The following is a 15,149-nucleotide window of genomic DNA, read 5'->3' as shown; positions in this document are numbered from 1 at the left end:
AAGTAGCTTCAAAATCAAGCAGTGCTTAATAACAAGCACTACTGAGAAAAAGAAGCTGTACCTAATTGCTTTAATTCTTGTGCTAACTGCATATCATCTTTTAAAATACTGTGATTGCTGTGATTAGTTAACATTCAGATATGCTAATGTCTTACTTAGGCCCTTAAGACATGTCTGCACATCGAAGTATTACTCTTTCCCCAAGCTAACAGTGCTGTTTAGAGCAGAAAGTCATACAAGTCTCTCTGTTAGCAACGGTCCAAGAAAAACTCCAGAGCCTTCCAGAAAGAATGTCTGTTACTTTCTAACCCTCTCCAAACTAAATTTAATATCTGCAACTAGTTTAGAAAGTTACTCTGGAGCACATGAACTCACTTTTATCCAGCAGAGCAAACCGATGGACACAGACATTTAATTTTGTCTTTCTCTTCTGTGGTAAGTTACGTCAGAATATTTTGTGAGTGCCTACTTAGTGATCAGCATAGTTCTGGTATTTTGATTAGCTTTTTGGCATCTTTCATACAGTAAGGCACATAATGATTACAGAAGACATGTGATCATCAGAGCTTCTGGCTGCCTTGAAGTTCTGCCCTCATTCCTTTTCCCTCTGGTTTCAATACACTCTCTCTAGGTATTATCACCTGGTCCTATGGTTTTAACAGCCATGTCTGTGAGGTGACACCAAGGACTGTGACTCAAACCTAGATATCCCTCCAGAGCCAGACCCATGAACCTCCCTGCTTTTAGGGACCTCCACTTGAATTTCCTGTCAGGCACTTCAAACTTAGTAAGCTCAAAACTGAACTTATTATCAGTGCCCCCAAACCTTCTCTTCTTTCTCTTCTATTTGATATTTTATTAACCAACAGCAGCACTATCTACCTAGTTGTTCAAGCCAAAAACACAGCGTTGTCCTTGACTCATCCCCTTTCCCATAATCATTCTAATCTCTCAACAAATGCGTTGACTCTAATCTTGCTACATCTGCAATCTGCCCACTTCTGCTGCTGGTTCCCTTGCTTAAGGCCATGGTCATCCTAGCTGAATTACCACCAGAACTTCTTACCTTGTTTCCCTACCTACCATTTCAACACGGAGCCACCAGGTCAAGCAAGGGGTCTTAATTAGAATAAATACTGTAATTAAGGCTTAAAAATTACAATAAATATTGTAATTAAGGTTAAAAAATGGACCTCTTTTGCAATCTGGTGACATCCATGGGCTCCTTTTTAGAATAATGTTTTCAAATTAGTACAATGAAAATACGGGATATCAAAGGAGACCCTTGGGGCCCATCTCTCTTTGAGAGGTTTTGTGAAACACAAACGTGATCATGTCATTTCCCACATGGACACTAGCCGACACTGTTCACTGTATACCACCTTAGCGCTTCCTTTCCTACCTGACTTCACCCACATTGAATTCACGCTCAAAAGGCATCATATTGTCTCATCTCTGAGTCTGCACATGCTGGACTCCCTGGTATAAATGACTTTCAGCCCTTCTTCACCTGCCTCTTATATTTTTCCTTCAAGATTCACTCAGCCCAGGTATAGCATCTCACTCAGGAAACCTTTCCAAAAGCCCCAAGTCTGGGTAAACACTCCTCCATGTGCTCCCACTGCACCCTGTCACAATGTTTATCACGTTTTGTTGTCAGTTTCCTGTGCTGGACTTTAACTCCTTGATGATAGGACCCATTGCTTACTCACCCTTACATCCTCTGCAGAGAACCAAGCATGGAGCAAACCCTCAATAAGTGTTTGCTGCACACATAAGTAAATGAATGGGTGGACTTCCTATCTCATTTGCTCAGAGGAAACCTCCTACTCTGCAGACATCACCTGGGATGTCATAAATCACTTTCCCATTTCCAAAGTAGGAGAGCATAAAAATAAATCTATGAAATTTCTATAATTCTGCAAGGGAAAAAATCAATCAGCAGGTAAGTATTTGTAAAATAACAGCCAGAAATATCTATATTGAAACATTTTGGGGGAAAAATGTACAACCACTACCACTTTGGGAAGCAAAGTTAGTCTCACACTTACTTCAGCTAATCTTGAATGTTTGTGGACCACCTCTGTTTTATTCATTGGCGTGAGCTGCTGCAAAACACTTCGGCTATTTGTCAAAGCCCGTGTCAATCGGGCAAATTTTGTCCAACCTTAAAAATAAGGAAAGAAAGTCTCAGTTTTTTCACACATGAAGAATACAGAAGCCAACATTCTTGCTAATATTCAAGGGATCTCAGAAAGAGCATAACATGCAGAATTAATGAAAAGTATCCATCTAAAGCATTGTATTGCTACATAGACATCATTATATATTTCAAGTGTAGCTATAAAATAATAAGTAATTTTTATGTGTGACCTTTGTGTTTTGCTCACATCTATTATTTAGTCCCTATAGCCAGGCAGCTAGTTGTCCATAAAATCTGACCTCCCCTTTACATTGTATAGTTTTGTTACTGGGAAACAGCTGCCCAGTCTGGAATACATCTCCCAGCATCCCCTGCATCGAGATGTAGCCATGTCCCTAGTTTTCATCAATGGAATGAAAGCAAAAATGACATGTGTCACTTCCACGTATGCAACAACTTAAGAAGCAAGTGAAACTTCTCCGCACTTTCTCCCTCCTTCTACTAGCTGTAGGCAAATGACAACAAGTCCCCAAGGGGATGTTGATAACCATGTCAGTCACTCTCACTAAATTGTGGTTCATCTCTCCATCCTCAACACTTGGTACAGGGCCTGGCATAAAATAGGTCATTAACTGATTGATTAACTAATTACTAAAAGTTACATATAACTTTAAAAATAACTCCATTTTTACTATCATGAACATTAACATGAAATATTATCGTGTCTTATTATCATTGGGTTTGGGTTTGGTTTTTGCTTTACTGGGTTAAAATGGTGAGGATGTCTTCAGATGACAATAACTATATTGGCAATAGGTCTATTAAAATATTTCCTGTTGATCATTTCTCTTCTTACATCAAATGAATATTATAATTGTGCTGAATATTTCTAGAAACTTCCAAGTCAATCTTATACTTACTGAAGGTTCATATTTCTAAGGTAGGTAATGTTGCAACTCTTAGTACATCTGATTATTGGATTAAAAGAGAAGCCTACTTTTACTCCCTCTGTGCAATAAGGTTTGGAAAATATTTTTAAATATTGTTCAGAAAATATTTTTAAAAAATAAAAGGAGATATTGAAGGAATAAATTCATTAACACATGGAAGAATACAAACCATCAAATGCCATGTGTTCTTTCTCCCTAGGATCATACAAGAAAGTAAATATGTGAGGAAAGAGAAACATGATGATAAAAGCTTATCATCATCCTCTGGTTTTCTATTTCAAGCATCATGACCATGCACGACTTTTTTAATGAGGAAGCAGCACTTCCTAATTTAAATACAAAACAGTGCTTCTTCAAATATGTCTCTGTATGTGTATCTCATTTTACACATGAAGTCAATATAATCAAGAAATATTTCAGCCCTTTACCTTATTTCAATTTCCTGAAGGAAGAAAAAATGTTAAACTGTGAAAATAAAACACATGCACTTTTTCCTATGGGAAAAATATAACTATCATTGATTAAATAGCAGAAAGAAACTGAAAGAAAAATGCAATGCTCATTCTTCGTTCTGAAAATTTACCCACAGTGTATTCCAAGAGAGACCACCTTCAAACATAGATGAAAAGGGAGCTTACTGCCTGATGTGACTTTTAGACGCCAAATCTCAATCTTTCTATCTCTGGTTGTCTAGTACTGTAAGTGGCACACGGTGTTGAATGAATGAATGAGAACATTAATTTTTAAAAAGTTAAATAGGAACTGATACAGCATCCATATTATATGCAGTTAAAGTCAGAATACAAGAAGGAAATATGTTCAGCTCTTGGCAGATACTAGCATGACTCATTTGTATCTGAAGGGAGGGCTTGGGCTTGGAGAAAGTAGAAAGGGCGTGGTAGAGGGCTTGGGAGGAAGCGTGGAAGATTATAACTCTGCCCTTGGAAAGAGAATTGGGGAGCTGCTAACAGGACAAAAAAGGTGGTGGCAATTGTCAAAATGACTCAGACTTACTGGAAGAGAGAAATTTAGGAGGAAATACTTAGGAAAGATTCCTTCTTCCTAAAGAAAGCAAAGCCAAAGGCAGTTGTCTAATTGAGTAACCATTTATGAGCTTTGCTATCAAAATTCCCTGGGAGCTGGAAAACCAATGCAAAGTCAAGGAGTGTTTTGTTTCAAATTTTAATCAAAGGGAGCACTCAGAAATGAGCTCCCTGAACTGCTCAGTGATCTCTTTATTTGTCTCTGGTTAGGGCTTTCTTGTAGTCCTCAGTTCTAAACAGTTAGCATTTTTCTCAAGACCCCTAACCACCCCTCTCCTCACTCTCAGCAGATTACCTTATCAAATATGTTATAGGCAGGAAAAGAAGACATAAGAAACACAACAGCCTTCAACTTCCCCTGTCCCCTCCACCTCTAGACCCACCCACAGTGGCATCCGATTCTTGCCTGTACCTTTATGAACTAGGAGAATTAGGCATTTGCTCTTTCCAGATCATGCACATATTCATGGACATGTAAATGGTTTCTAGACTTTTCACTATCACTAACAATTTCACAGTGAATTTCCTTATGCCTATCCCTCTGTGCTCTTGCACACATCTGGAATTGCCCATGTTATTAGCTAAATTAGTTCATTTGATCTGTCACCAACCCCCACTGTACCGTCAAACTTTGAAAAAGTTGAGCAGCCACACCAACTAGGTCAGAGAAAAAAGACAGATCAGCAGTTCTAACTTTTCTCAGCGATACATTTTCTGATCTCACCTTTACAGAGACCTAACTGGCGTGACTGATTATTCAGCACAGTTCGCCGATGTTACTTAGATGTGGTCAATACGGGGTAATGTGAACAGACAGCCGAATATGAAGAGCCTAATACTTGCTCTATGAGTTGTTCATGGCATTATGAGAACATTTGTTCTCCTAAAAGCTCAGGATGCCAACTCCTTCTTAATAAAACATTAGTTTAGCTCTATTGGGTTGCAATTAACCTCTCTGTCATGGACTGCCTATTCTTAAAAATAAAAGGAAGTTGCAGCGGCAGTTAAATCAATGTACTAGACTGCAACACAAGACTCTAATCTACAAGAAAAAAGCTTAGGTAAACAATTATACTCTTGGCCAAAGAGACTACATGGTATAATTACTCATATTTCATCTGCTGTTTCCTCTCTAAAGAAAACCATTGGCTTCCCACAAGGGAAAGGTTGCTATTTTTGCTGTTATTCTCATTCCTAAGGAATTTTTTTTCTCTCAATTATTGGCATGAAGATGCCATAACTATTGGGAACACACTATAAGTGTCTCGGCAGTTTTGCAATCTGTTTGAAAATACTGTACAGTATAAATGGGCAGAGATTTGGGCCACCTCTTTTAGAACACATATGGATAACCAACAGAATGGATTTCTTGGCTGTAATTTTTCCCTTTTGTATTATTACAAATGATGTATCAGGCACCATTGACTGATAATCTGACCAACAGTTTCAAGACCTCAATACCAGGAATGAAAGATAGGGAAAACACTTTCCCCCTCCCTTGAATTACTATCAGCAAATTCTATTGTTTCAAAACAGTACAATCCTGTCAGAATCAGAGTGTTCTCAACCTGTGCTTCATTTTTATACGGAAAAAGGAGAGCAGGGGATTAGGGAGCCCAAGCCCCAAAAGTACGTCTCCACTGAAAGGATGAGGCAGCATGCTGCAGTACGGAGAACACTGGATCACAAACCAATCAGACTCTGAGTGTCGAGATCTTCAACAGAAAAATGGAGATGATGATACTAATTTTCAGAATTACAGGAGTGAACAATAAAGAATACAAAGCTTCTGACACATATTAACTCCTCTATCAAAACTGGTTTTCTTCCCCTGCAACGGTTTTTGCTACCATCCATCACGGTATAAGCCAAAGGTATTGATGACGTCACTCACTGTCATTTAAGTTAGAGGCAAAAATTAATCTAGAGTGAAGTTTTGGTGATCATAGGATTCATTATGAGGAAGAGCTACACTCAAGTTAGTTGTCTGTCGTCACGTTATAGTTACTACCCCAGATACAATTTAGAAATAAAATTCACAATTAGCCAGTTTACACAAGTCCTTCAGCCACATGTCTGAGTTTCCTGGTAAATATACCACTACAAGTAGGAGATTGACATCGCTTCCAAACACTTTGTCAAATCCTCAAAGGATGTGGGCCTTTGTCACTGGCCCCTTTTCACAATAAGAAGATAAAATGCCCTTGTTCTGTGATGAAAAAAGTTATATTCTGGCTTTACGGTGTGTAATTTCCCTTGTCTGTTCTGCATCCTAAAACACTATTTCCTATATCCTAGACCAAGGTTTAATTACCTAAGTAGTTGTTGAAAATTTTGGAAACACCCTCAACCCACTCCCTTGCAAGCATCCTCAACTCCCTGACCCTTCTCCCTGATTCTTGAGTTTCTTGATTCCTGCTCATCTGACCAAATCCCAACTCTGGTTAAATCCAACCCACCTACTTTGGCACCTAGACACCTCTGACTAAATATGGGTGAACTAAACGCATAATCATGCTCGTAGACACTAATGAAATGTATGACCACGAGCCTCACATGGGCCTTAGTGTTGCCCAGCAAATCTGCTGAATTTAACCTTGGCCACTCCATTCTCTACACAACCATTTCATACCTCCTCTTCCTTCTTATCCTTTCAACACCCTCTCACCTCCTCACCATTCTTATTCTCAGTTGATAACTGCATTTCCTCTTTTATACTGAGGAAATAAGAGAAATCAGCAGAAAGCTTCTATTATATATTTACTTGTTTGTGACCACCCCCCCCCATTAGATTGTAAGGGAAGGAACTTTGTTTCTCCAAGACCTGGAGTAGGGCCTGCACAATCCCGTGCGTTCAGTCAGCATTTCTGGTTGGGGAAAACAGATAAAATAAACAAAAGGAATTAATATTCCTAGAAGAGTCATGAAAAGGTTCACTTTAAGTAACTCTGGTGCCCAAGGCTGAATTAAAAGTAAGGGTATTGTCTCCAAATACCCTTAACACTCTAGACTCAAATTACTTTGATACTATGCTGTTATCATGAAATCTCATCTGCCCTTTCCCAAAAGTTCCACGTTCCCCTTTGTTCAACTTAAAAAGTTGAAAGATGCATTTTGGTGCCAAGTTTTCAGAGCATAATTTCCTATACTGCTAGTTTCATAGGGATAGTAGGATGATTGCTTAATGGCATAAATACTTTATTTCTATTGAATTTTTCATATTAAATTTACAACTCACATGAATAATAGAAAGTAGCTTGTATACACCATTCATAGTTACATTGTGCAATACTTCTTTAGAAATCTGTTGTGTAATTTGAAAGGTGTGGAGGAGTCTCAAAATAAAAGTCTACTTAAAATAAGCTCTTCCACTACAAATTCTGGCACTGAAAAGAGATATTTTGCTCTAATGCTTTTCACAATGGAGTTTGATTTTGCCTGTAAATTCTAATTTACATGTCTATTGAACACACAGTTCAGAAATCAAGTGGTCTGAGTTGTCTGGAGTTTATTCAAATGTCATATTTTGTAAGAATAAATTACACATTTAAGAGAGAAAGAGCTCTATGATTCTGAAGGGACGATGCAGAGAGATAGGGGTGGTGGCAGATAAATGGAGAGATATTAATTTGAGAAATAAAAGTCAGTCCTTCAACATTAGCACACTCTCCCCAACCTCACTGTAAAATGCTACCAACGTTCAGTTTCCATAAATAGTCACCACCATTATTGTTTCAGCAGGTCAAAACTATGAGAAAGTATTGTGCTTTTCTTCGCCAACTTTATCTGTGGCATGAAATCATTTAAAGTAAATGAAAAAAAAAATAATCATCAAATATAAATGAAAATTTAAGTATAAATATTTAGGGGAGAAATTCTGTGCCATTAAAGCTTCTTACTCAGTCAGGGTGTCATTCATGTAAGAAGGCAAGAGAAATTCAGTTGAGAAATATGTTAGGCCACAAATCATGTGCCAATCAGCTATCTTTTATTTTAAAATTTATCACTTTAGGGTACATTCAGCTGTTAGCTGTAGGTTTTTCATAGACGTTCCTTATCAAGTTGAGGAAGTTCCCCTCTAGTCCTACTTTGCGGAGAGTTTTCATCATGAATGAGTGCTGGGGATTGTGAAATGCTTTTTCTGTGCCAACTGATACGATCATATGAGTTTTCTTCTTTAGCCTGTTGTGGATTACAGTGATTGATTTTTGAATTTTGAACCAGCTTTGCATATGTGGAATAAATCCCACTTGGGTATGTGTGTAATTCTTCTAATACATTATTGGGATCTATTTTTGTTGAGGATTTTTACAACTACATTCATGAGAAACATTGACTGGTCTGTAATTTTCCTTTCTTGTAATGCCTTTTTCTGGGTTTGGTATGATGGTACACCTGGCCTCATAGAATGAGTTAGGAGAGTTCTCTGTACTACTATTTTCGGGAAAAGACTGTGTTTTCACCAATGAAACCATCTGCACTTCTAATTTTGGAAATTTATTCATTATTAACTTATTTAATAGATATAGGACAATTCAGGTTATCTATTTCTCCTAGGGTGAGTTCTAGTAGTTTGTACCTTTTAAGGAGTTGGTCCACTTTAACTAATTTTCAATTCAGTGACTACAGAATCATTCAAGGTTTTTTGTGTGTGTTTGTTTTTCGCATGCTTTCATGTCCATGGGATGTGCTGTGATAGCCCTTGTTTAATTTCTGACATTGGTAATTTATGTCTTCTCCTTTTTTCTTGGTTAGCCTGGCTAGATGTTTGTTAACTTCAATATTCTTTTCAAAGAGTAAGCTCTGGGTTGTAGTCATTCTCTCTAATGTTTTGTTCTATTTTCTATTTCATTGATTTCTACCCTAAGGTTCATTACTTCTTGTCTTCAGCTTTCTTTGGCTTAAATTGCTCTTCTTTGTCTAGCTTCCTAAGGTGGAAGCTCAGGTTATAAATTTTATATCTTTCTTCATTTCAAAAATATGCATTTAATGATATACATTTCTCTCTAAGCACTGCTTTTGCTGCATCTCAAATATTTGATAAGTTGTATTTCCATTTAGTTCAAAATATTTTTCTAATTAAAGGCTTTTTTTTTTTTTTTTTTTTGGACCCATGGGCTATAAAGAAATGTGTTAGTTCCCAAATATTTAGGGATTTTCTAGTTGTCTTTCATCGTTTTCTAGTTTAATTCCATTACAGTCTAAGAACATACCTGGTAAGATTTTTTACTCTTTTAAATTTGTCAAGGTGTATTTCATGGCTAGAATGTGAGCTAGTCAGTGACTGTTCCTTGTTAAGTTTGAGAAGAATATGTATTCTGCTGCTACTACATGGAGCACCATGAATTTTAAAACAAAGGAGCATTAAACCTAAGTACTATTAGAAGATTATTCTATTAAAAACAGTATTTATTTTTTCTACTTTAAACTTCCTAGACACTGGGTCTATGAGTAAAGGCAGAGGAACAGGTAGTATGGGTCCAAAAATAAATACTTTATTCAATCTTACAGGAGATGATTTAATTCACACATTTGCAGAAACACTCACAAATGAAGTGTTCTCTGTTATACTTTAAATGGTCTGCATATCACAATATTTTCCTCTTGTAATTTGATGCTAACCAGAGACTGAGCAGGTATTACACATATAATAACATATACATATATAATATATATAATTCATATATTATATGAATTTATATCCAGGGAATAAACCTAATAAAATTTTTCTATAATTATGGTTACAGCTGAAATGATTAAAACTTCTGTGTCAGTTTTTTTAAGAGGTAAGAAAAGGCAATGTTCACTAAATGTAACAAAAATATTTGATTTTTAGTCTCCTAAGAGATTATTAAAAATAACATTTCATAAAAACTTCTTCCAAGGGTATTTGAAATTCTTCATTTATATGACACCAGTTGCTAATTTAAACATAACTGGAGAGAATAAAATGAGAGTAAATTACACAGAAAAGTGGGTAAAAGCTCATGCCACTGACTAATGTTTCCTACAGCAGTCTCTGAGTATTACAGTCAATAAGACTCCAATCAGAACGTTTGCATTTTGCCAGCCACTCTCTGGATGACAGAACTTTTCTTTACATAATTTAGCAACATCTACTCAAGAGAATCTACAACAACCAAATAAAGGGAGAAACATAACCTGCAAAAGTCAACTAATCAAACTCTAATCAATGTAACAAAATTTAATCAACTAATCAACTGTGTTCTAACAGAACTTCACCCAAACAATCCCACAAGCTGTTTTACTTTCTATTTCTAAAGCTCAGCATGATAGAAGTTGTTGAAACTCCTATTATATTGATTTGAAACTAACAATGCTTTATGAAATCTCTTCCTTGTATCTTAACGTCAATTCTCTTATTATAATTTAAGTTAACCAACTATTATTTCAACATTCTACTTCCATTCAAATAATATGATTGAATAAAACATTCTGGACAGTTACTCGAATGAATATAAAGCAAAAGAAGGGTCACAAAGTAAAAATTTGTTTTCCAGTTCAACTAGTGGATTTTGTTAAAATAATAAAATAATAATAGTAATAATAATAATAATAATAAATTTAAGTGATAGGCTAATTCTTAAATATGGTAATTCCTTTGAAAATTACCTTTTGTTGAATCATCCTCTATTGGCTGTTTGAACAATGTAATATCCTTGAAAGTGCATAGAAACAAAACCACCTTCTCATGTTCATTTCTTATTGGTGCAATTTGCATATAAAACCAAACAGGGGTTCCTGTTAAAGAGAGAAAAGACAGTGGAGTGTGACATAGCCACCACAATGATTTGGCCTCCTGCTTTCCTTCTTCTTTCAGCTGCCAACTGCTATGCCAGGAATCAGCACCAAAACAACAGTATTTTAATTGCTGAAAAGGATTTTTAAAAAAAACTTTAATTTTTTATCAACTACCAGTTGATTTTGATACAACTACCAAAAATTAATAAATACATTTTTCAACCCAAAATATCAAAATGGCGGTTTCACTATTTAAGCAATGCCAGCATTACCGTTAGATCGGAGTCCCTACACCACTCTTACCAACTCCTTTTGATAGTCTCGCCAAGTGTGAGCATTCCTACATGCTTCTCCTTGTCACTTTGACAAGTGTTTCCATTTGACTTCAAAAATCAATACCTGATGTTCTGATAAGTATTCTTTCTGGAGGAACATCTGAAATGCTTTTCTATCTCAAGTCTCTCTCATCAGTCAGATAAACTTACAAGATAACTCTATAGGTCTGACTGCATCCCCACATCAGAGAAAGAGAACTTTAGCAACCGTTGAGCCCTGATATACACAGAACTATACCAGACACCTTTAAAGTCATGTTAAAGGGAAAAAAAATGTCCCTAGTCCTTGAAAGTCTCAGGCATCTTCATGATACACTGCTCCCACCTCTCTCACTCAAAGCATGAGGTTGGACCTTGTCATCATGTTTTTGAAACAATGGCTCCTGCAGACTTCAGAAGACACAGAGTTTCAAAGCATTCAAGGCTTAGGATTTGGACAAATCAGAAACTGGAATTATGTCAAATAATAAATATTTGAAGACACAAGAAATGCCTACAAAGGAATAATTACCCATTAAATGATAAAGCACTGAGGGAACATTCCATCAGAATCAAAAAGACACATTTTCCATTACAGTCTTTCCAAGCCACAGTGCAATAAAGCCACTCCAAACACTCTGTCTTAAAGACATTCATTCTTGTCAGGTTTGGGATATGGGGAGTGAACTGTACAGCTGTTAATAGTCTCTAGGTAAGAGTTGATGGCCTGTTAGTGAGATCTCCAAAGAAAACCAATAAGAAGCACCTCCATATCTCTGGCCAAAAATTACCAGGTAATATCACCACAAAGGGGAATTTTCCATTTACATGAGAATAGGTGACTTAACTACTGGGTGCTAGAAGTCAGAGAATTAGAGAGGAGATTTCTATAAATATTCAGTTTCTGACAACCCAGTCCTTTGCAACCTGAGGGGGCCTACGGAAAGACATGGCCTTTTCCAAAATGATTACAGGATGAGACAGGGATCTCAAAAACAATCACACCATCGCCCAGAAAGGCTTGCTCTTTGTTTTCTGCTTCTTATTTTACACAGTGTGTCCAGGAACTGTGAGTGATGTGCACAGTTTGACAAATCACCAGACCCAGATGCTGGCAGATACATGGCCTGTGGCTGTTCCAACACAGTGAGCTTGAGGCAGCACGGTCATAAACAGAGAAAAAGGGGCATTAAAAATAAGTCGTTTTCCAAGGTCTGTTAGAAATCCAAACAGAAAGAGATGATGTTACAGTTCAGACCTTCCTATGAAAACTTTTCAAATTTTGGCATAGATTCAGGGCTATTTTTAAAATTGCTTTCAGATATCACGGTAGAGTTTTTTCAAGTTGAGTTACAGAGTTAGACTTCCCTAAGTAGGCTGAGTTTTTGCTGAGTGGCTAATCCATATTCTGGATTTGGGGTTCAAGGTGATGGGAATTCCGGGAGGGTTAGGCAAAGAGGTCTGTAGCTGCTGGGAACTCAAGGCAATGCCCTGGCACAGATTATCTGGAGTTGCCCCAGCTATGACAGTTCTGCCTTTGTGTAAACACAAAGATCCATTTTCAGTCATTATCCCAGAGCCACTGCTTCCTTTCCAACAGTAGAAGAAGCTCCATCAATCAGAGCAATGGATCTAAAGAAGAGAGGCTGCAAACTGAAATGTCAATCGTGACACATATTATTAAATCAGATACCTCAATCTCTCCGTTGGCAAATGGTGTTTAGCCTAATTATTCAACGGAAGTGTTGGGAGGACTTGGCATTCAGGCATCCCCAAAACAGTTTTCTACAGACATGTGAACTTTTCTAACATTAAAAAATGTCCTAAACATACTTTTTTCAGTTGACTTTCAAAAGCCTTTAGCTAACTATTTACAAGATTATTTAAAGCTGCTTTTAAAGTACAGTAGAACTCCATTGCAATACATGGGTAATTTCTACTCTTCATATTAAAGGAAAAAAAAACTCAATGCAGATACTATCCGGAAGAGTTTTAATCTATAGTGCTGTGGGCTATAATTCCTACTGGCACTAAGCAGACAGCTACATGTATATAGATAGTTATCTGAAAAGAATCAGACAGGCCTGAACAAAGGCCAGATAATTATTTCAAGCCATCAAACTAAAGCAAACCATCCAAACTACCTTGGAAGGAAACTTTTGGGAATGAAAAATTCAAGTTACTGCTAACATGATTTAAGAGATATAAACAAAACAAAATTTTCATGAAGCTATTTTTGAGAAAAATCAGAAACTATGGACTTGTCTTTGAAGCTTTAAAATCAGAAAAAAAATTGGTTATTCTGCTTAAATGCCAGGGTGAACTGATTTTAGTAATATGGAATACTTTTAAATTATTTGCTAAACTCCAGGCACATATTTAAGTCATTCAAGGAATAACAGCCCTACATGAAAATGAAAGGGAGGGGTCGGGGGAAAACTCAAGTGGTAGAGTACATGCTTAGCATGCACAAGGTTTTGGGTTCATTCCCCAGTATCTCCATTAAGATAAATAAATAAAAAACCTAATTACCTCCCCACCAAAAAAATTAAAATTAAAAAAAAAATTTTTTAACAAAAGGGAGTTTAGGCATACAGGTCTTCTACAAATAATTATCAGTATTTGGACCTGGTGAAAAAGACCCAGAAAGCACTAGAGCTCAGCTTTTCTCTTGCAGAAGACAGAGCTGATCATTCAGAATGGATTGCTTTCTTTTTTCTTTTTAAATTTTTAAATTTAATTTATTGGGGGGGTGGTAATTAGATTTATTTATTTTAATGGAGGTACTGGGGATTGAACCCAGAACCTCACACACGCTAGGCACGCACTCTACCACTGAGCTACTACCCTCTCCCCCTTAGAATGGATTGTTTTCTAGCTGACAAGCCAACAGACATTTGGCTATGATGTCAAAGAGAAATACCTTTTCAGCCTTGATTCTAAAATGAAGGATAAGATGAAAGGACATTCCATAGGTAAAACCACTGAGGACAAATGTTCCTGTTACCAGGTGCACTGCTGTGAAGCAGTGCCTATGGGTGTTGTTACCCCTATGATAGTCTATTAATAAAAAGAGAAACCCAAATTCAATTCTAAATATTCCATAGAGAACAAATGTTTAAGGTACAATGGAGAGGATAAATTATGCTCCACAAAACCCAACCAGCATAAATATGGTACAAGTGTTTCCTGTTGAAGCTAGAATGATTCCTGAACTGGGGAAGAATTTACCATCAATTTCCACTTAAGATAAAAACTGGCTTTGCAATCATTTATCATTAACACTAAATAAATTAACTCATCCCATGCAGGGACTGTTCATTTAAAAAAAATAAAGAGGTCAGTTTAGGAATACAGCAAAAAGAAATAAATTAAGTGACTATTCAAAGAAAACATTAGAAAAGAGACTGGTTGATGAGTGTACTAGTTGCTTTTTCGTTTGGCTGTTTTTTTTTTCCCTCCAAGCCCAATAGAGAGTCTTATCAGACTCTCCCGTAAGTATTTAAGACCATATCACGCCGTCTTATGTGATTACATAATGGACAACTGACCACTCACAAATCCCATCATCGAGAACAGCACACGACAGTCAACACAAAGTTACTGGATGTGAATGACCCATTCTGAAAGTAATAATTACTTTCATGAGCCTTCCACACAAAACAGTCTGAGTCTAAAAAAAAAGGTCCTACTGGTAAAGATTCACATTATATACCATGTATTCACATGTCATCTATGTATGTGTAGAAAGGTAATCACACATACCCATTGACACCAATCAACTTTCCCTTTAATCATAAGAAGAAATGAATGCATTTCTCTGACATTTTTAGTTGCTGTCACATAACTATAGGATCTTTACCATGGGTATTAATCACAAAACATTTTGCCATCTGACACAAAAAAGTCACGTTCAAAATGCACTGTATTGTTCTTT

The 15,149-nt window shown here is 36.6% G+C and overlaps 1 protein-coding gene across 1 annotated transcript in view; it reads right to left on the bottom strand.

Moving 5' to 3' along the window:
- The window catches only part of KCNH5 (potassium voltage-gated channel subfamily H member 5), a 275,077-nt gene that overhangs the window by 221,466 nt on the left and 38,462 nt on the right, over positions 1 to 15,149 (bottom strand). The window contains exons 4-5 of the mRNA XM_010962243.3: positions 10,770 to 10,898; positions 2,052 to 2,167 (exon numbers count right to left, since the gene is read on the bottom strand). Of these exons, the coding sequence (XP_010960545.1) occupies positions 2,052 to 2,167; positions 10,770 to 10,898 (245 nt within the window). The remainder of the gene's footprint in view (positions 1 to 2,051; positions 2,168 to 10,769; positions 10,899 to 15,149) is intronic.

Source organism: Camelus bactrianus, chromosome 6 (genome assembly GCF_048773025.1).
Source record: "Camelus bactrianus isolate YW-2024 breed Bactrian camel chromosome 6, ASM4877302v1, whole genome shotgun sequence".
NCBI lineage: Eukaryota > Metazoa > Chordata > Mammalia > Artiodactyla > Camelidae > Camelus > Camelus bactrianus.
Note: the sequence above shows the minus strand (reverse complement) of the source record. Positions and strands in the feature narration are given on the sequence as shown.